This window comes from Trachinotus anak, unplaced genomic scaffold (genome assembly GCF_046630095.1).
Source record: "Trachinotus anak isolate AG129_WGS33_773 ecotype Australia unplaced genomic scaffold, CSIRO_AGI_Tana_v1 ptg000008l, whole genome shotgun sequence".
In the NCBI taxonomy this organism is placed as follows: domain Eukaryota; kingdom Metazoa; phylum Chordata; class Actinopteri; order Carangiformes; family Carangidae; genus Trachinotus; species Trachinotus anak.
This window is the reverse complement of record NW_027273859.1, coordinates 22,964,824-22,985,374: the sequence shown is the minus strand read 5'-3', so window position 1 is coordinate 22,985,374 and position 20,551 is coordinate 22,964,824. Positions and strand designations below refer to the sequence as shown.

The following is a 20,551-nucleotide window of genomic DNA, read 5'->3' as shown; positions in this document are numbered from 1 at the left end:
GAAAGTGTGATGGATTCTTGCAGCTAGGTATCCAGTGAGACACAGTCTGACTGAGGCATCAATAACCACTTACACACTGTGAAATCTAAAAGGTTTCCAGGGGTTCTTCAATTTCCTCATTTATAATTAACTTAATCATGAAAATTTTAGGCTCGTAGGTGATGCTCTTATCCACCGTGACTTGAGAATGAGTAAGCTTGAATGCCCCAGATCACAACATTACAAGAAACCAATAGATTGCAAGGGCCAGAGCAACAGTGCACATGTGACAGAACATCCCTGTTTCCATTTTAAGATCATGTAGCACAAAGAAAAGAAAAGAAAAGGAAAGGGAAAAAAAGAAAAGAAAAGAAAAGAAAAGAAAAGGACCAACGATTGCCACTGTTGTGATCCTTGAAGAACTCCATGAAGGATTTATGAATTCATGTTTAAATGTCTACCAAAGTGTATCTAATCTATGTGAATGTAACATGTCGGGAATGAAGAATAACAGCCTTATTTTCAGCTGCAGATTACACAGCTCAGAACCAAACACACATCAGTGGACAGGTTTGATAGAAAATCTCGGGTGCAGGTTAGTGGAATTTCAAGCACTCTCACTCACTATTTCTCGGGTCTCTTGTCTGATATTGTGACTCCCTCTTTGCAGAGGCATTTGAGAAACATATGCCACTGCAACCGAGCCACCTGAAGGAAGTTTCGACAGGCTGAGTTTCGTCTACTGTGTCGCACCGGCACTTTCTGAACAACATGCAGCCTATTACAGTCATGCTAGGTGAGCAACCATATGTGTTGAGAAAAAGAAAAAAAAAATTCTGTTTTGATACTGTTCACTGGCTGAGCGTGTAAACGCGACAGTCATTCAATAGCTGGATTGCAACTGGAAGGGGAGAGGAAGACAGTCACGCTTGATCGAGCACAAATGGGGTTATTCTGTGAGCAGAGAAATAATCAAAACTTACCGTAAAATGTTTTCCAAGTAACTGTTTTGGAGTTCTGGAGAGAAGAGCCTTTAAAGACAGCATTTACCAAAAACAGCATAAGAATGTTTTCAAGGTTGTAGGCCCTGTAGCATACGCTCTCAGCCTTTGTGGTTGCAAAGATATGAAGGAAAAGGAACTAATTTGAAGCCGATTCATGTAATGATTAACAACAGTGAAAATAATTTCTTCTTCAACCACAATAAAAGACGATCCCAGCTTTATGACAGGCTTAATCACTTTATCAAAATATAAAAAGTATAGACATACAAGTAATCACAATATGTTATCTTTTGTCATCTAATAAAGGATTCGCCATGAATCAGGATGTGTGTTTTAAACTTCTGTTAACAGCAAAGGCTTACACACACATGCTGTATATACAAATGAAATCTCCCTCTCACCCCAGGACTGCACTCTTCTGGACAGAGACCTCAGATGTTGGAGTCACTTTCCAAGTTTGGGGGTCACAATTCCTAATGCTCCTGTTACCACTGGGACCACTTTTGACTTAACCCTAGACGGCTGTTCCAGTTGTTCCTTCAGCCTCTGGTTCTTCTCGATCTTCTTCTTTCGGATGTTACTGTCAGCTGGGATTGCCACATCTATCACAACTGTCACACCACATTGTCTGGTTGGTTAGCCAGCAGCTGCTTGTCAGTCTGGAACTTAAAGTCTCCCAGGATCTTAGCTCTGTTGTTCTCAGCCACTTTTGGTGTTGTGGACTTCTAATCCATACTCAGCACAGATGTTCCTGTGCACTATCCCAGCCACTTTGTTATGCCTCTCAGTGTATCCTGTCCCAGCTTGCATCTCACACCCTGCTACTATTTGCTTCAAGGGGCATGTTTGCACAGCCTGCCCCTTGGGTCCTGTCTGCTTTGGCATTGCCATGATCAGATCCTCTGTTTTCTAGGCATTTCTTGATTGTATCTGCTGGTGATACATCCCATCGAGGGGCTTGGTCTTCCACAATATTTTCTCTTCCCCCTTATCACCCTTTCTTCGACTTCTACTGCCTGAGGCACTCTTAACAGTTCATCTCTGGGGGTCATCTCACTGATCATGGCTCTGACACTCTCTAATCCTCACTCCCCATCTTTTCATTGCTTGTGTCTCAGGCTGCTAGAGTTTGGGTGGAATCCTCCGTGCATTGTGTGTGGCATCTCTCACCTCCTGTGGCTGACATGTTGATGGCCTGGGTCTTATTCCTAACATTGAGCTGGTTTCTCTGCACCTATCCTACTCTCTGGCAGTATTCGGATGTGTCTGACCTCCTTGCATCCTCATCACGGCTCCCATTGGCCTGTGGGCTACCCAGGCACTCTGCTATCCTGCAGACATCTTGATGTTCTTCTTTTCCATTCAGGACCTGTCTCTAATGACACCCCTGTGCACCTCTGATAGCCACCTAACGTCCCTCCAGGCTTTCTTGATCTTGGCTCTCAACCATGATTCATTCTTGATCTTATACCCAAGTATCTCAAGGATTACTCTCAGAGGATGCAGCAACTCAGTAGATGTATGTAGTCATTACAGGTGTTGGGGTATCATCTCGCTCGTTAACACTGATCTCCTCTACTGTGGTTAACTCAGTGCTCCCATTCTGTTGGAGCCTCTCAATCTTAAGCTTTTATGGTAGCCTCATCCATCGATCCCACTACGTTATATGTAAGCCCTCTCCTTGGGCCTACTGTTATAGTAGCATTACATTAGTTCAGTATTCTCAGTCCATGTGCTTGTCCGAGCGTGTTTTGCTGCAGTAACTCACTTCTAATTAGTATGGACCATGTTAATTAGGGCAATGTCCAAACGAGTGTGGCTTCAGTTATATACGGCATTCTGTAGTATCAGGAGCATTACTGGAGGCTTGCCTAACTTGCCTGAATCTGCTGCGTGAAGAGTGGAAAAAGAAAAAAAAAAAAAAATATATATATATATATTATATATATATATACATACACACACACACACACACACACACACACACACACACACACACACACACACACACACACACACACACACATACAGCGTGTACCTTTCTTTTTTTTTAACCTTTGGACATTATGTTTAATTTAAATTACTGTTCCTGTACTTACTTGCATGTTTTAATTTTGGTCCATACTGTGTTAACACCTTGTACATTACTTTTTTTGCATATTTACATTTGTACATTTTTATTTTCACTTTTGCTGGATTTATTACTATTACTATTATTACATTTTATAGCTCTGCCTTCTTCTCCTAACAGCATGTTGAGTAATTATAACAAAGAAACTTTGCAGGGATCCATAAAGTTTTTCTGATACTGATTCAAATTCTGAATTCTTGAATTATTGTGAGGTGAAACCTCTCTTAATTTACTTATTGATCCAATAGTGATACTGTACTAAATCTAGCCACATAACATCGATGTCTTGCCTCTTTTGAACTTGCTAGGCTTTGTTGTTTCTCTTCCCTTCTTATTTCCTGATTACTGGGGGAAAAGAAGTGGGAATGTGAATCAAATTTTAAAACTTCTTTCATATTTAAAAATGAACCAGCTTTGACACTTTGCTTCAGAAATACTCAACAAGTACTCTTTTCAACTGGAAATCAGATCCCAAAAGTCCCTCTCTAGACTTAACAGTCAGTGCAACAGTACTGCATTTACATTCATCATTATTTCCAAGAACAAAATGTTTCATGTGTAAGAAAAACAACATCATTGCAGCTACACACCGCACAACACACACTGTTTAGTAACTACCAAGAGACGGAGCCAAAGTGCAGCAGTAGTTCAGCCAACGTGCAGTAAAAATTGAGATTTCTACAATAGGAACATCTGTAGCTTATTTCAAGTGGGTCCCAGAATAATAAAGCATACAATATGTTTTCATGAGCCTGGGTCCCAGGCCAAGAAAATAAAAGAGTTATGTGAGTCCGAGGGTGGAAAGCTGCAGTAGGGGATTTCTGCCTTTTAGTAAAAATATCAACTGTTTTCCCTGTTGCTTGTTAAAATAAAAACAAACTTATCCCCAAACTCATTTTTAGAACTCCTGGGGTAACTAAGAGGTAAATACTCAAACACACACATACTGTACAACACTTGGTTTAGAATGTGCTATACTCTGAGCAACCAGTGCATCCCCAGCGCAGGGGAAGGCAGGAGCAGTACAGAGGAGCTCCGTTTCTAAATTAGGCTCTTCCATCCTGCAACAAGGAGTTGCACGAACAATAAACAAAACACATCAGCCAGGCAGGCGTTCTCATATCAAGCGTCCTCAAAGCAGCATTGGCAGATCGAGACTCAAAGAGTGATAGAGGCATGTGAAGAAAAAGGAAAAGCAACAGAAGAGTGTCAGCAGTCAAAAGAGTCAGACAGATGGGGAAATTTGTGCAGAGACCACCATGTTTGAGCAGATACAGCTGTGCGTGTACAAAGTGGATCACTGTCATATCGACATCTGAGTTCAAAAAAGCAAAAATGTTTTAGATTCAATTCAAACACATATTAGGACTCAGAAACATATTGATTTTAATTTCAGTGTTAATGTCAATCATTCTGCCCCCCAGCCCAGCCCAGCCCAGCCCAGCCCAGCCCACCCCACCCCACCCCTCTCTCCTTATCTGTGACTGTTCATTTCACTCTCTCCAAATTTTCTTCTATATCCACCTCTGACTAGTTCTCTTGCCCCCCCCCCCCCAAAAAAAAAACAAAAAAAAAACACAAACACCGGCGCTATCCCGAGGTTGATGGCTGTCACCTTTGTGTACTCAGCCTCTTTCAGGAGCCAGCAATGCAAATAACACCCTCATGAATATTCATGACTGATTTGAGATGGAAAGGGAGAGCGAGAAAGAAAACGGGCGAAGGAGGAGGAAGAAAGGGAGGCGGTGACAGGGAAATTGAAGGGTAGCGAGGATAGAAAGTAGGAGAAGAATGCTGGAGACAGCATGATAGCACAGACTGGATTAAGGGAATAAACAGATACCGAAAGACTGTGCAGGTTAGAAAGAAAAAAGAGAGTAGGTGTTGATGTGTGTATGCGTTCGGTGTTCACTAGTTTATATTTTGCCAGTGCCTGGCTTCTCTGCCTTCTTCAGTCAATACCAGAGAGTGAAGAGTTGACAGTGTAAGGAGGCAGGAGTGTCATATTTAAGAGTTTAATTAATGACAGTAATACCTACGGTCCTTGAAACTGAAATATTTGGGAGCTCCTCTCTTTAATGAAAGGCAAGCTCCTTTAAAGTCCTTGAGAACTATTTTTTAACTATTTAACTATCTTTTTAAACTATTTTTAAAACAATTTCAACAATTTCCCTCTTTAGAAGTAGAGGTTCAACAGTCCGCCATTTCTTAGCTACAGTGAATTAACCTCAGAACAAGAGGTACAGTACTAAGAAATAACCATAGCGTTAAGGAAAAACAGGATTTCCTTAGTCTATGATAAGAAATAAGTCATTTGTTGTGTTAATAAGGAATATATAAAAATAACTTGTCAGCAGATTCAGTCATCTTTTTTTTTTTCTTTTTGCAACCGAGTCTCTACATCATCTACATTTTTTGACATCAACTATTATTCTATTCTTGGGATTTCAGGTGCATACACATTAATGTACTAGCATCATTTCTTAACTGCCACTGCTTAAGAGAAATGCTATTTTGTGTCTATGTATATTTCAGTGTATGCATGTAGATTTGTCTAAATGCAACGACAGTGAACTTCAACATGCCTGAACAAATCACTGCCCCATAATCATTTTAATTACCTTCACTGAGGAGGTTATGTTTTCACCTGTGTTTGTTTGTCAGCAGAATTACTGAACCGATTTGCACTGGACTTGGTGGAGGGATGGGACGGGGGCCGGGGGCCGGGGGCCAGGGGCCAGGGGCCAGGGAGGAACTCATTCAATTCTGGGGCAGAGTCGGATCATTTACTATGAATTTGAATTTTTTCTCTGAAGTCTGGTGAATGCCATTTGACACTGGTGGACCTCCTTGGTGGAGGTCTGCGCTCTTCTATTTAAACTGTGAGTTTATTTCATCTCCCCTTTGTAAAAAGTGAAGTGTTCTGATGAGTTTTTACAGTGAAATGGTAAAATCTTGGTCACTTTATACCAAGCACTCTGACTTCATATGAATTCTATTAACTTTATGAACCTTTTAACTACAAACCCAATCAACTTTTCCCTCCTATTTTATACCTTTTTTTCCCCACAATCTTATGTCATCATTCACACTTTCAGCAACGGTCAGTTCCTAATCTGATTTGGTTCTAGCAGTTGGGCTACAGTTTTTTACAAGTTGTCGCTCTCTCACAGCAGCTAAATATATGTTGGTTGAACCCTGTCCTTTTCTAATGCTTTTTTCCATCATGGGGAAGTATGTGGCACTGAGGTAACATTAGTCAAACAAAACACACTGTCGCACCAGTGTAGCACACACACACACATAAACAAAAGAATGCTAAAGCTGTGCTGGACCTCCATATAGACAAAAGACCCATCACACATGAACCTGCAGCTGTGGTTCAGCCTAAGTAGAAAAACTGAAACAATAAAAAAAGAAAAACAATAGAGTTGATCTAGCATATTGAGATTAGCCTAAGTGCTTGACTGCATGATACCAAAGACATCCTCCCAAACAACTTCCTTGCCACTCAAGGCGAAGAAGGCAAAAATGACATGCTGTTCAGCAGAGATGAAGAGAGCGGGAGCGGTCTTCCACCAGAGAAACACTGTGTTCCTTACTCCTCCACCTCGTGGCAAAAAAAACCTTGATCAAGTAACTCACTGATAGTACCTTAAAGCTAAAGCTTAAATTTCTTGTTGTTTTGTTTTTGACTGCTGGAGGGTAGAAAGATAAAATCACATTGATTAACCTCAAACTGTTAAGAGCTTAGTTTAAGCAAACATCTATTTTCTTATGCCACACCCCTCAGAGTCAGACAAAATAGACCCTTGGGGAAGACTTTATGAGTATTACACTTTTTAACCAGTCACCTATGAATTTTGGTTCCATACGAACTGGAATTTGTTTGGTTTACTGGTCCAGCAAATTAAAACACTGAGCTTAAGTGGCTAAAAGCTGCATAACGCTACAAAACTCTCAGTGGAATGGCAGTATTGCAGCCCTCTCTCTGAGTCATTTGCTTCAGCGCTAACAGTGAAATATTACTTAACACAGCAGTCAGGCCTGCAAAGCCAGTTTCAGGACCAAGGACATGATGAATATTATCAGTTTTTATCTCAAGCAGCCAATAGACAGAGCATGTTATCTAGAAGATTTTCTTTTTCTTATAAGATGCATATTTCAATAGATAACTGATGCGTGATGCTTATTATATCACTTTTATTCTCTCAGTCCTTCTTACTGTCATACTCAGTCCCTTTATCACCATGTTACAGTCCCTTCACTCTTAATTAGTGACACAGCCTCTCTCACATTCACTTGTTTAATTTTAAATTAGGTATTTACTCATGTAGAATAACAAAGGTTATTGCGTTGTACTTCTTTGATTCGGTTCAAACACAGTAATCACATTCTGCCTCACAGTATGGATGAAGGTATGAGACTTTTATTCTGATGTGTAATTGCATACAGAACAACAGAGGATTACAGTGCGGTTGGACAAACATAGCATTGTGGATGAGACACAGGAGCAGGTAGCAGAAATGTTATAGTGAGGAAGGCAGAGCAGCAGGACGTGGAGGAGCAGGATGTGCACCCCTTTCCTTCAGCCTTGCTCCTGCCTGCTCTGCTGCTCTCTGCTCCACTGCTAAGCACCGACTGTGAGGGAATCCTCTGACTTTTCTCATTTTGTAGGCCTCACTAAGACTAAGAGTTCACATCGTAATAGCCTCACATTGTCAGACAAATGATTCACTGTTTAGCTTCTATTATAACTGAATGTGTCTATATGGAGCTATCTTTACTCTCTGTAGCTATGAGTAACCAAGGTCTTTCTATATATGAGTCAAGGGAGAAGCGGAGATGAGTCTCCAAATTCAGCTCCAGACAAGTATGAGTGAAGAAGAATGAAAGGCAAGATGCACATTACAATGGTTAGATAAGGACATGTGACATCTGGGTTATGTATGGCCTGCTGGACAAGACCTCTTCAGGAAATTGGTGTGGCACTGCTCTGATCACACATACCGGCTTTGTACTGCTCACATTTTCTCCTTGGCGCAAAGATTACAATAAATACTTCTGCCCAAGACGTCTGTACTCCTGGTGATCTTTCAGCTCACAGAGATTTTCACCACACTATCAATGACGCCTGAAACTCCTGAGCCAGTGCAGACTGCAGCGCTTCTCTCAGTAAAGAGGGTGTTGGCCCGAACTACCAAAAAAAATGAACTAAACTGAAAAAGTGGTTCAGGTAGAGCCTTAATTCCTACAGATGTTGAGGCATGTGAAGTATTTTCTACTTGAACATCCACAATGTAGCATTTTCTACAACTTTCCTTTTCATGCATAAATCCTAAAGCAGTATAGCAGATGATGAATTCTTGTTCAGAGCAGCTCCAGATCAGCGAGCGTTCAGTCAAAAGTATGAAACACAGAGTCTGAATCTGCGGAGACTCTTCCCCACGGAAGTTTGATGCTTTGAATCTATGTTCAGCGTTTTAGCATTTTTCAGCAGTGGCGATGTTGACAGAGTGAGGGTCAAAGTGATTAGTATCCCCCTCATTAAAAAGCTGTCATCTTGAACTGTGTGCTTTCGTTGTTGGGTTAGTTAATTAGCGAGATGATTACTGATGAGGGGATAAATGCTGTGTGTGTGAGAGAGAGATATATATAGATAGATAGACAGAGACAGATTGAGACAGTGATTATCAAAAGGCAAACAAGTTTTTCTCCCTGATTGTCTTCTCTCTTGTTTTTCTCCATTATCTCTCACTTTTAGTTTTTGTATCATAGCAGTCATTTGATTTTTGGTTTGTGTGTTTGTATGGCAGCTGAATTTATCACCCATTTCATTCTTTCTGTGTGTGTGTGTGTATGTGTGTTTGCCCCTGTGTGAGTGTGTGTGTGTGTGTGTGTAAGGATTAGTGGAATTTTCCAAGGATCAGAGGGGAGATGTACTTCTAAGGACCAGCTAGTCCTGTCTGGTGGTTATACCACACACACACGCTTTGTTCTTTGTCTCTGTCTCTCTCTCTGTCTCTCTCTGTCTCTCTCTCTGTCTCTCTCTCTCTCTCTGTTTCTCTCTCTCTCTCTCTCTCTCTCTCACATACACACACATGCACAGAATGCCCAGGATGCCTTTATTCCACAAAGCTCCATCATCGATTTCACCTCAAATGCCCTTTTACCAGCAAGGAGGCAGAATCGATTGTTTTCGCGACCGTGTGTCTTTGTGTTGGAGTGTATCTGTGGCCACATAATTGTTGGCGTAATTGTGCTCTTGCATTGTGTGCATATGTGTGCATCCGCTTTGGTGCGCACTGGTGTTGCGTGTGCATCATACATGCGGGTTCTCCGGGAGTGTACATGCACAGTGCTTGAAGATGGGATTCTCGTGGTCTTTGTTTGCGTCTCTGCTTCAGTCTGTTCTCTTGTTCTTTATTTCTGGTTGTGTGTCAGTGCCTCCAACTGAAGAATGTGTTTTATGCAGCCTTGAAAAGGCACAAAAGATAAAATGAGAATTAGATGCATTTCTGTCAGCTGGGATGAAGCCAATAATTAGGCTTCCAGGGTACTGAACCCCCGTCCCCCCCCAAAAAAACCCACACAATACACCAACAAACTGGAAAGTATTCCATTCACAAAGTGAGATTTTTTGTTTTTGTTTTTGTTTTTGTTTCGTTTATTTATTTATTCTCTTACTTGCTTTTTTCATCTGAAAATGAAAAGGTTTTATTCTACTATATTAGTCAGATTTTCCTACCATATTTATTTTTTGATCTTTGATAAGCTTGTAGTTGTATGTGTTACTAAATACATATTGATTGATTGGTATTAGAAGATTTTTCCATGGGTCAATTGCTAGGAAATTACAGACAACATAAACCCCTAAAATAAAGAAAAACACGTCTGGCCACATAAAGCACTTAGTTAATGATACAACATCCATTACCTTTGTGTTATTACATAAAAGTATATAGTGGTAGCCTTCTACAATCCGGAGAAAAGTGCCGGGGAAACAATCAGGGGAAACATGGATGAGTCATGGTGTCTGTGTTCTCATCACTTAGTTTATAAGTGAATTAAAAGATCCATTAAAAAAAAAAAAAAAATGATATAATTCATTTAATGTTTGTCTGTATTCAAGACAGTGTCTCGCTGCCTGTCCAGTATTTCTCTGTGCCATAGCTTTTCTTTGTCTGAGACTTCTTTCTTCTATTTATCATATTTTCTAAAGGAAATCTTTCATATTCCCCGGATCAGAGATCATTTCTTCATCCCTTCTCTATTTCAGTCTCTGCTTCCTCAGAAGCAGCACTCAAAATAATCACCTTGGCCATTAAATTTGACTCAACACAGCATGTGCTCGTGCTCACATATACGTCTCTCTAGCACGGTGTGCTCTCACACCTCCATTATTCTCATAAAGTTCCCATTTACCTATTCCTTTAACTGACAACCTAAAGTTAAAAATAACAATATCAATTGTTATTATTATTATTATTATTATTATTATTATTATTATCATCATTATTTGGCCCAAAGACAGTTCAAAAAGTATTTGTATGTGTATCCTTATCTGGCACACAGGAAGAGATATTTATTACATTTATGACAGTAGCACTTTAGCTCAACACACAAAACAGGAGTAGAAAAGGAAATAGAAACAAAATAACATTGAAGACAATGGACGTACAGTGTGTTTTGGCAGCTCAGTGTAAAGACACTATAGCACAGGTCTACATGACAACCACCTTGCTTGACTGCTTTCCAAAGCCCTCGCACTCTTTTTTCCTCGTACTTGTGCACACAAGCTCCATGAAAATCCATAAATCGGTAAAATGCCTCTTGTGCAAAGAAAAATGACTCAATAACCTGAATCTGCAGCTGATATGATGTAACTCAAAAACAATTAAGCTGGACAAATACGCTATTTCTTATTAAAAGCAAATCATGTTGAAATCATTACATGATCTCAATAACACGATAAGCACATAAACACATAAAACAGGTCTCTCCTTTTCATGTTCTCCTTTGCTTTCACAGTGAATCTTGGCTGAGGCACAAAGAGGGAGAGTGCACTTTAGTTTGGCCCATTATCTTCAGGGTTCTTTGGCTGTTTATTAATATCTAAGCTTGAGTACCAGTGTCAAAAAGCAATTACAGACTCATCTAGCACACGTCTCATGTGTCCGTTGGGTTCTTCCAGCCATACTGTTTAATTGTCTATTGGTATCATTTTCATTCTGTCATGCTCGCTGGCATTGGCACCAGGTCTGTAACAAGTCTTGGAGCAACAAACTGCACTTATTGTACATTAGGGAGCTTTTTTTTGAAAATGTTGATCATTTAAAAATGATCAACAGAGAAGCTTTGACTCAAACACAAATTGTATCTGAACTGGAAGGGGAAGACTTGGCGGTGGAACTTCATCAGTACCAGGTGTCTCAGACATCCACAACCACAGTTTCAGTGAGTCGTCTGCAGATGCGTAGTCTCATCACAAAGTGACAGAAGCATGTGTGGTTATGTGAGACTACAAGCCCAGTGACAGGTTATACAGCGAGGACGCCCAATCCAATTTGGCAAATGTGCCTTGCCTGGATTCCTCTGTCCTTGCATCTCATCCTTTCAGAGGAGTTGTAGAGTGAGGAGCTTTTCTCTTCCCGTCTTTGTGCTTTTATCAATCCCTCCCATCACAACCTCTCCTTTTTCTCTTCTTTCATTCTTCTTCTTCCTCTCTCTCTCTCTCTCTCTCTCTCTCACTCTCTCTCTCCCTCTCTCTCCATGTCCCTCCATCTCTTCAGCAGTTTATCATAATCACATCACCTCAGTGTGATGGAGCACACTTAGGGCTTATTATGCGTCACACTCATACACATACACGTACACACTCACGTACAGGAATGAGATCCACTTAAGCCTTATTACATGTCTGACTGTGCTTCTTACATGGGAGATTATCCATGGGACTGTGTGCTGGGGGGCAGAGGGCGAGAGCTGCAGGTAGATTGGATGGACACACACGCACACACCTGCACGTCTCAAATAAACTAAACTCAAATGTGAGCAAAAAGCTATGGCAGAGATTTTTAAATTGAACATTCTTCTATAGAATAGAATAGAATAGAATAGAATAGAATAGAATAGAAGAGAACATATTTAAGGGAAAAAAAGATGATAATATGGCATAAAAAAAAGAAGAGGGTGATTTTCTTTCTGTAGCAGTGCCACACGTGTATGAGCATACACGAGCGTGCACGCATGCACACACACACACACACACACACACACACACACACACACCAAGAGGTGGCATCTTTGGTTCCCCTACAGACACTTTGTCTCTGTCTTTGTTGTACAACACCCCTACTGTGTGTGTGTGTATGTGTACTTGTATTTGCTACATAGTAAGGACCAAAAAAAGTATTTTACTAACAGAGTGAGGACATTTTGGGAAAGTGAGGACATTTTGGCCGGTCCTCACTTTTTGAGACACCTTAAAATCACATTTTGAGCGTTAAGACTTGGTTTTAGAGTTATGGTTAGAATTAGGTTTAGGTTAAGGTGAGGGTCAGGGTTAGGGTTAGGCACTCAGTTGTGATGGTTAAGGTTAGGGTAAGGGGCTAGGGAATGCATTATGTGTCCTCACAAAGATAGAAGTACAAGTATGTGTGTGTGTGTGTGTGTGTGTGTGTGTACACACATATAGGACACAGCAAACAAGCCTGTACAGTGCCTGTGTGTGTGCGTACATGGCAGAGAGAAATAGCATGAGTGGGGTGCCGGTGGAGTATTTATTTCCCTCTGTCTATGTGAGTGTCTGTGTGTGTGCATGTTTGTCAGCAGGTGGTGGGACAGGGTGCAGTGCAGTCTAGCCACTTGTTCTTTTCCTCCAGTGTCCTCAGATGGCCTCAGGAATGAGATCCTGTTCATATTGGGTTTTTTTCCCCCAGCATCTTTTAACAAATATCTTGGAAACATACAAAAGATTAAATCACACCAATAAAGGTGTTTCTTCTTTACAGGCAATAGTGCCTTAAGTGTGTTATCACGACCCCCCATTGCCCACTGCCTTTGCTCCTAGCATTGCCCACTGCCTTTGCTTCCTAGCATTTCAAATATCCTGTCTGCAGTGCCTCGCTGAATCGTCACACATCGGTGACACAAGTGCAAGTGTATTGCTGCCACACAGAGGCCCACTCATTTCATATGAAAGACCTTATGCTAGTGCTGTGTAATTACTTTGCAGATGCAATGTTCTGCAGTGAAAGTGTCACAGCTCAGTCATGCATTCATTCATTCTCTGCCTGTCTTTGCCGTATTATGAACTCTGCTGTCATTACAGAGCCTGCCACACCCTCCCGCCCTGCAGTAACCCCGGGTTTGCCACATCTCAGCCACCTGACTCCTCCCCACCCACCTACTCACCTGTTCCTGATTCTCTAATCAGATGTACCGGCCCATTTCACTCATTTCCTGACAGATTATCTGTCAGGAATTATCCTGACAGATTATCCTGACAGATTATCTGTCAGGAAAACTGTTTCCAGCCTTCTTATCTGTTTTGCTTGTATTTGTCTTTTGCATTTTGACTTTTACTGCCTGTTGCTTTTGAGATCTCCCACATGTGAGCCATGACAGACAGGGTGTGTAACTGTAGAAGTCTGGTAGGCTACAGTTATAGAGACACTGCAAATACACGGTACACGGTGATTTCATGAAGAACACAAAAATCACAAGGCTCTCTAATGTCCAGCCAGTTTAAGAGAGGGCCGCTGCTATTGACCTCATTCAGGCGACGGGAAGTGCAAGGACCTTGACAGATGTTGATAATGGTAGTGTTTCATTTTCCCCACAGGACTAAATTTCACCAGGCTAAGTCCAGTCTGACAGTATCCTCAGGAGTATTTTGCCATGTACACACAGTGCTTGATTGACTTCTCTGTTAGCTTTGCTGCAATGGGACAAATTACACATGAATATATAAAGTCCCAGGTCCAGTTAGCCAGAATTAGTGAATACACTTGCGTGGATGATTGTTTTATTTAATGCTGTGTTAAAACTGAGCATAGTATATAAAGGAAAAAAAGGTTGCATTAGCCTGAGGTTCAGCATCAATCTTGAATTTTGATTAGCCTTCTATGCTAGCTTTTTTTATATATTATATCTACCAATTTATTATTGCATGTATAATATTAGTGGTTAAAAAACAAAAAAGAAAGATCAGTTAACAGAGTGGACTAATATCATTAACTTTGATCCATAATATAAAACAATGATTGGTAATGATTGTTACAACCAGAAAAGCCAAACAATTGTTGACTATTAGTTGACTACTACACCTAACAAGCAAACCTCATGCTGTAGGTGCAGAGCAATCACAGACTTCTGAGCCTCAACATTCATTTGATCTCCATCTACATCATTACATCATTCGTCATGTAAGGCTATTATTATCATGCATTACTCACAGATTTGCAGCTTTCATTGTGTAAATTTCTTAAATTTCTTAAAGATTCTGTGGAAAAAGATCTGAAAAACAATATTCAAGCCTCATGTGAAAAGGGGAGTCAGTTGACATGTTCGGTGTGTATCAGGTTTTCTTTGAGTAAATGTGAGACTGAAATACTGAAAAATGTATCAAAACTTGCTCAATAAAATGTTCTCAATAGTTCCAACCTCACAGGATTGTATCGTTATAGTTATGCTGTATCCAGCCACTGTGTTGTGTGCAGGGATTTTCTGTGGATAGAATGATAAATTTGCACATCTGTCATTTGTCAGCCTGAAATCCCTAAAGTCAGTGAAATGATGAGGTGGAGACGGGATGCAGATATGCATGCTTAGTCTAGATTAGGGCTGTAAACTTATTTCCAGCCAGCGAACCAGAAAGAAATTTTCCTCCTGCAACACAAGCTTATGAAAACGTATTGCTGCTTATTTGTGGAACCATGTAGGTGACCTCTTAAAGCACACCTGAGAGCCATTTTGGGTACCACCCTTCAGTTTGAGAAACCAGGCTCTACCCTGATTTTATCCTTTTTATTTTTCAGCCTCCCAAACATTCATTCCCTCTAAGTCACCCTTCTCTTGCTTCTCATTCTCTGTGTTTTCTTCTCTCCTTGGCTCAGTCATGAATATTCATGAGGTTGTTATTTGCATTGCTGGCTCCTGAAAGAGGCTGTGTATACAAAGGTGACAGCCATCAACCTCAGGAGGCGGTGGTGTTGAGAGATGAGAGAGAGAGCACGGATGAGGAGGAAAGGAACAAGTGGAGATGATAGAAAAAAGAATCAGAGGGAAACCGAAATGAAGTGAAATGGCACAAAAAGAGAACAGAATACCAAAAAAAAAAAAAAAACTGAAGCCAGTTCAATGAAAGCATTTGTGTTCTTACCTCAGTGTGAACTGTTCTGTGTTTGAATCTGTCTTCATGTAGATACCAAACGCCACCGTCTTGCCGAGCCGAACTGGGCTAGGTGGCACCACAACCTCCACATTTTCATCCAGTCTCAGTCTTTCACCTTTGGCAGAAACCGGACCCATGGTCATTGCCACGGAGCCAACTTTCAGCATGTCCTGAAGACCCCCATCCACCAGGGGGCTCCACTGTCCTCCGAGGCCCATTCCCAGGCCTCCAAGAGGGCCGACGTTTGCACTCTGACCTCTCCAGGGCTCGTTCACGATGAAGGGACACTCCTGACCAGCCCCTTCTACTGGTATAATTGAGTAATACACATCCACTGATGGTAGAGTCACTTCAGGAAGTCTTTTTCTCACTTGTGGTGGTGTAAACCAAGCTGGGGGAATCTCCAGACGGACAACGCAGATGCCAGATGGTCCCATGAGTCGGCAGCCAGCCGAGGGTGCTGCTTCACTGGTGTCCCGGATGGCAACGGCTCTGACACATGGCAGGAGGGATGGAGGAGGCGGGTCAGGCTCATCCCAACGCCGCCCTACTAAGTAAAACAGTATCTGAGGACATAGCAAATACATATCATGTCATAATGGGTAAATGAAATAAACAACAGTTTGCTAACATGCTGACCTTGACTACCCACTGTCCCCAAGAGGCCAAAATCATTTAATGCAGGTTTAACTGAATTAAAACAGGGGGTATATACATTTTCCCTGAATTAATATAATGGATTAATTTTTATATCTTCTGACAGTGGCTATCAAGCTTCAAGTAATCAATGCATGTAGACTGACAAATACATGATAAATCGATAGATGGAATCTTCTAATTACCTTGAATTTGATTATGTCTCTTGTATGCGATTAGCATATTAAATATATGTGAATCCTAAAACCTTATGTAATTACATTAGAAGCTGCACATGTAAAAAGTCAATGAAGATCCTGCCAATACCTGTATCCAGGGCTGTGTTGACCCTACTCTGGGCACCACCACTTGACCTTTGACCTTCCAGTTCAGAGTCACCTGGTTGGTTGTCAACATCACATGCGGTGGGGAGCCCTGAAGCAGCTCCACTGGGATTGGCTGCTCAATGCTCATGTTCCCGTAGCTGCAGTTGACACTCGGCAGGGACTGTGGGGTGGCAATGCCTGGTTCCAGCTGGTGGAGAAAGAAGGGCTCTGTACGTGACGACAGGCTGCCATTTCGCATAACCTCCTGATTGGCTTCCCGCAGGAAGAAGGCGGAGTCAGCGCCACTTAGCTGGCATTGGACTGGGAGGTAGGTGGGCAGGGAGGATGAGAAACGGGGCTGGGAGGAGTCTGGGCCTCCTCCTGGTCCTACACCTCCTGCTGCTCCCACTTGGCTGTCAGACACTGAGGCGAGATAGATGAGAGGAGGAGAAGAGGAAAGAAAGAGACAAGGGACGAATGAAGGAGACAAAGAAAAGAAAAAGATTAGCTGTGTTATAATTACAAAAACATCCCTTTCATAGAACATGCATCGCCTTATAATGCTTACAGTGTCATTCTGTAACTGAAATCCACAGCAGCTAATGATCTATTAAAATGAAGACAGCAAACATTGTTTATGTCCCAGACTCACTGACCTGTGAAATGCATTTTTATTGTATACAGACACTAATATAAACATATGCTCACATCTATCACCATTTTCACATAAATTCACACATGCATTACAACCCGCTGACACTACGCACACCACGGTACATGGTGTTTCCCAACAGTTTCCCTACAAGGAGAAATGAGCATAAACACATTCACTCTGAGTTGTGTATACAAGACTGATAGACTCAGCATCACACAGGGATCTAAAGTAATACACCATTTTTTTTATTCTTGTTCGAAAAGAATTACACCTGTATATATCAAAAATGACATATTGCTCTTTGTCAGTTTATTTCCATATATTTACATTTACTTTTTTTTTTATTCATTTCCTGGTGTATTTACCAGACATTTCACAAAGATGGGGGTTTGGAGCTTGGGATTACTGGGGTTTTGGTTCAGTATCTCATTTCCAAAGAGGACAAGGGGTTACACTGAGTGTGCTGTGATGGAAAGGAGTTTTGATCCCTATCCCTTAATCCTCCATTGCTCAGTATATGTTATTAATCCTCTGTTTGGCTTGTCAGCATTATATTGTGCAAGGCACTGAACGACCGAACTGATCACTTATCGTAAACTCTGATATGAGTGTTAGCTAAATGCTGACATGAGTTGAGTTGAGTGGAGTTTAGGAAGAGCTTGATTCTTTTAAGCTGCCATCAGTTAAAATGTGTTACCCTGAAAGGCCCTGAAAACTTATTTTCTTAATCAGCTTCTTCAAATTAGTGATGAGATCCTACAGAAACACTATATTATACTTTATTTTCTGCCAGAGTAATTTCACATTTGAGTTTTGTCTTTTTTTTTTTTTGCTTTTTTTGCTTTTTTCCCTGTGCTCTGGTTTGAAGTGGGCAGGGCACAGTTGGAAAAAGGTCAGGTGAACTTTTGTGCACCAATCAGGATGTAGCAATATTTGAATCAGAATCAGGTGACAATTGACCACTTTATACATAGATAGACCTTTGTGTTAAAGACTTGTTTAAACCAGAAACAGATGTTATATCACTTGATTCAAAAGCCACCCACCAGACTCCATTGATAAAAACAGTGATTTTATCTCACAGAACACAGGTGCTGCTGTTCTACCCCTGCCTAGATTGGTTAGTTTGGTTGTGGTAGGTGTGTGTTTTGTTATTATATAACTCAGTTTTGGAAGAAGTATTCAGACCCTTTACTTAGTAAAAGTACCACACAATAACAGAAACAAACTAACTGACTAAGTGGCAGACAAGAAACTCCCATGTTCTGTAAGGTAAAATTTGTATCTTTGTCAATGGAGTCTTGTGGTTTTTGAACAGAGCAATATAATGGCTGTTTCTGGTTAAACAATGTTACTCTTTCACAAAAAGATGAAACAAAAGAAAAAGGTGTGTTTCAGTAAAACCACTGAGAAGCCAAACATGGCTAGTTAGCTAAACAGCTAATGGAGGCTATGTTAACAGTCTGTGAGTCAGAAATAGGGGTTAACTAGGTAACAACCAAATTTGTACAAACCATATGTTTATGGGAGTTAGACATGCAGTACAGTGTGTCAAACTGTTTGTAGGAATTGTGGCCACTGACAACAGAAAAAAGAATATTGTAAAAAAAAAAAAAAAAAACATTTACAGAACATGACTGCATGGAATGGCTACTGCTGTAAAATACCACAGAGTAAATATAAAGTAGCCTTTATACATACATAAATGGATGGGAGGATTTCCATTAAACTTGTGCTGGCACAAAGAAAAACACGCGCACACAGCAGTGAGTTTGTGTGGAAATGTGTGTATGAATCTTTGTGTCCTAGGGTAGCAGAGTGTGAAAATATAATGAGGGTGGGACAGCATAGCGCTGTCTGGGGCAAGTCATACTGAGGCGACTTCACAAAAAAATAATGGCACAGAAATAAAGTGATACCTCAGTGCAACATGAATAAGCAGGCTGGTTTGGTTATGGTGCGTGGGCACGAAGGAATAAGATTAGAGTGAAAGAGACAGGCGAAGGGGGGGAGAGAGAGAGAGAGAGAGAGAGAGAGAGAGAGAGAGAGAGCAATAGAATAAAGTGAAGAAGAATGAGGAAGAGGAGAAAGAAAACCAAAATAAAAGTGAGAAGGAGGGAAAAAGAAAAATCTGCAAAAAAAAACTGTGTACAGTAGTGTGACAGATTGGATACTGGCATTTTCATGCTACACAGGATGACTGCATACACTTCACTACAAATGACACCAACTTGTCTCGGGGTCGTTGTCCCTGAAGAAATCAAGCCAACTTTTTGAGAAGATGGATATTGATATGTCCTCCTGCAATAACACTGTATACTGTACAGTGTTGATTAAGTTTTGGAGTGAAAGTTGTAAATGGTTGCTGAGGAGAGAAAGAAAAACTAAGTGTTTTGTGAGTGTTTTGTGCTTGCTCAGTAAGACGCCTCAGTTAACAGTTAGGGTAATTTGTTTGGGTCATGAGAGGACTTCCAGAATACTAATAATAAAAAAAAAAATCAAATTTCTTTCATATGAATACCAGGTTAAAATATACAACTTCCTTGGCTTCATCAGTACTATAATAAAATGTAAGCTCATGTAACATTAGGGGTCAACACAATGCAAATTAATGCCTGCAGCATCTGGGTCACAGAGGGCACTTCATATTTTGAAGAGTTACATCCAAAGAGGTTAGGAGTCACGTGCTAGCTTAAATGTAGCCAGGGTGAATTTTCGAATGTAGTTTGTAACCACCCGCTGTTGACTGACAGCTAGGTCGTTTGGTCAGAGCACATCAGCGCATTAGTCCCAGTGAGTGTTTTTGTATTCTCCTCCCATTATCATGGGTGTCCTTGAGGTGCAAAGGCCTGCATGTGTGTCTGTGTGTGTGTGTCTGTGTCCGCAGGAGTCTTTTGAAGCATATGTCCCAGTCCTAGACACAGACCTCGAACAGCTGACACACACACACACACACACACACACACACACACACACACACACAGGCAAAGGTTGACCCTTGGATGAGATCATTAATGTTATATGATACAAGTAGGAAAAGATTTATTTTATCTCAGGTCACATTTATTTATCCATCATCATTATTTTTAACCAGGTAAGTCAAATATTTAGTTTTGTCATTATTAAATTCCTGTTGCCGTTGTTATAAACCTGAGAACCTTTACTGTCTCTGTTGAAAATTTTTCCGAAACACAATCATAGTGAACTTTAATAATTAATGTGTAATACAACTGTTAGAACTCCTAATCCTCTGTGAAGAAACATCACTATAAACATAATTTTCAGCCATGAGAGAGAGTCCGATATCAGCTCAACAGGCGGCGCTATACTATAAGTCAGGGTCGGTCCCTTGAAATCTGGTGTTCTAACACTCGTGTGGCATTGGCTACCATTGAACCTGGCATGGTCCAGATTCCCTGGCGT

General features: G+C 40.9%; 1 protein-coding gene across 1 annotated transcript in view; it reads right to left on the bottom strand.

The window, feature by feature from the left end:
• LOC139624481 (transmembrane protein 132C) overlaps window positions 1-20,551 on the bottom strand; it is a 258,942-nt gene that overhangs the window by 146,518 nt on the left and 91,873 nt on the right. Inside the window, exons 3-4 of the mRNA XM_071483629.1 lie at window positions 16,475-16,896; window positions 15,500-16,077 (exon numbers count right to left, since the gene is read on the bottom strand). Coding sequence (XP_071339730.1) covers window positions 15,500-16,077; window positions 16,475-16,896 — 1,000 coding nt within the window. The remainder of the gene's footprint in view (window positions 1-15,499; window positions 16,078-16,474; window positions 16,897-20,551) is intronic.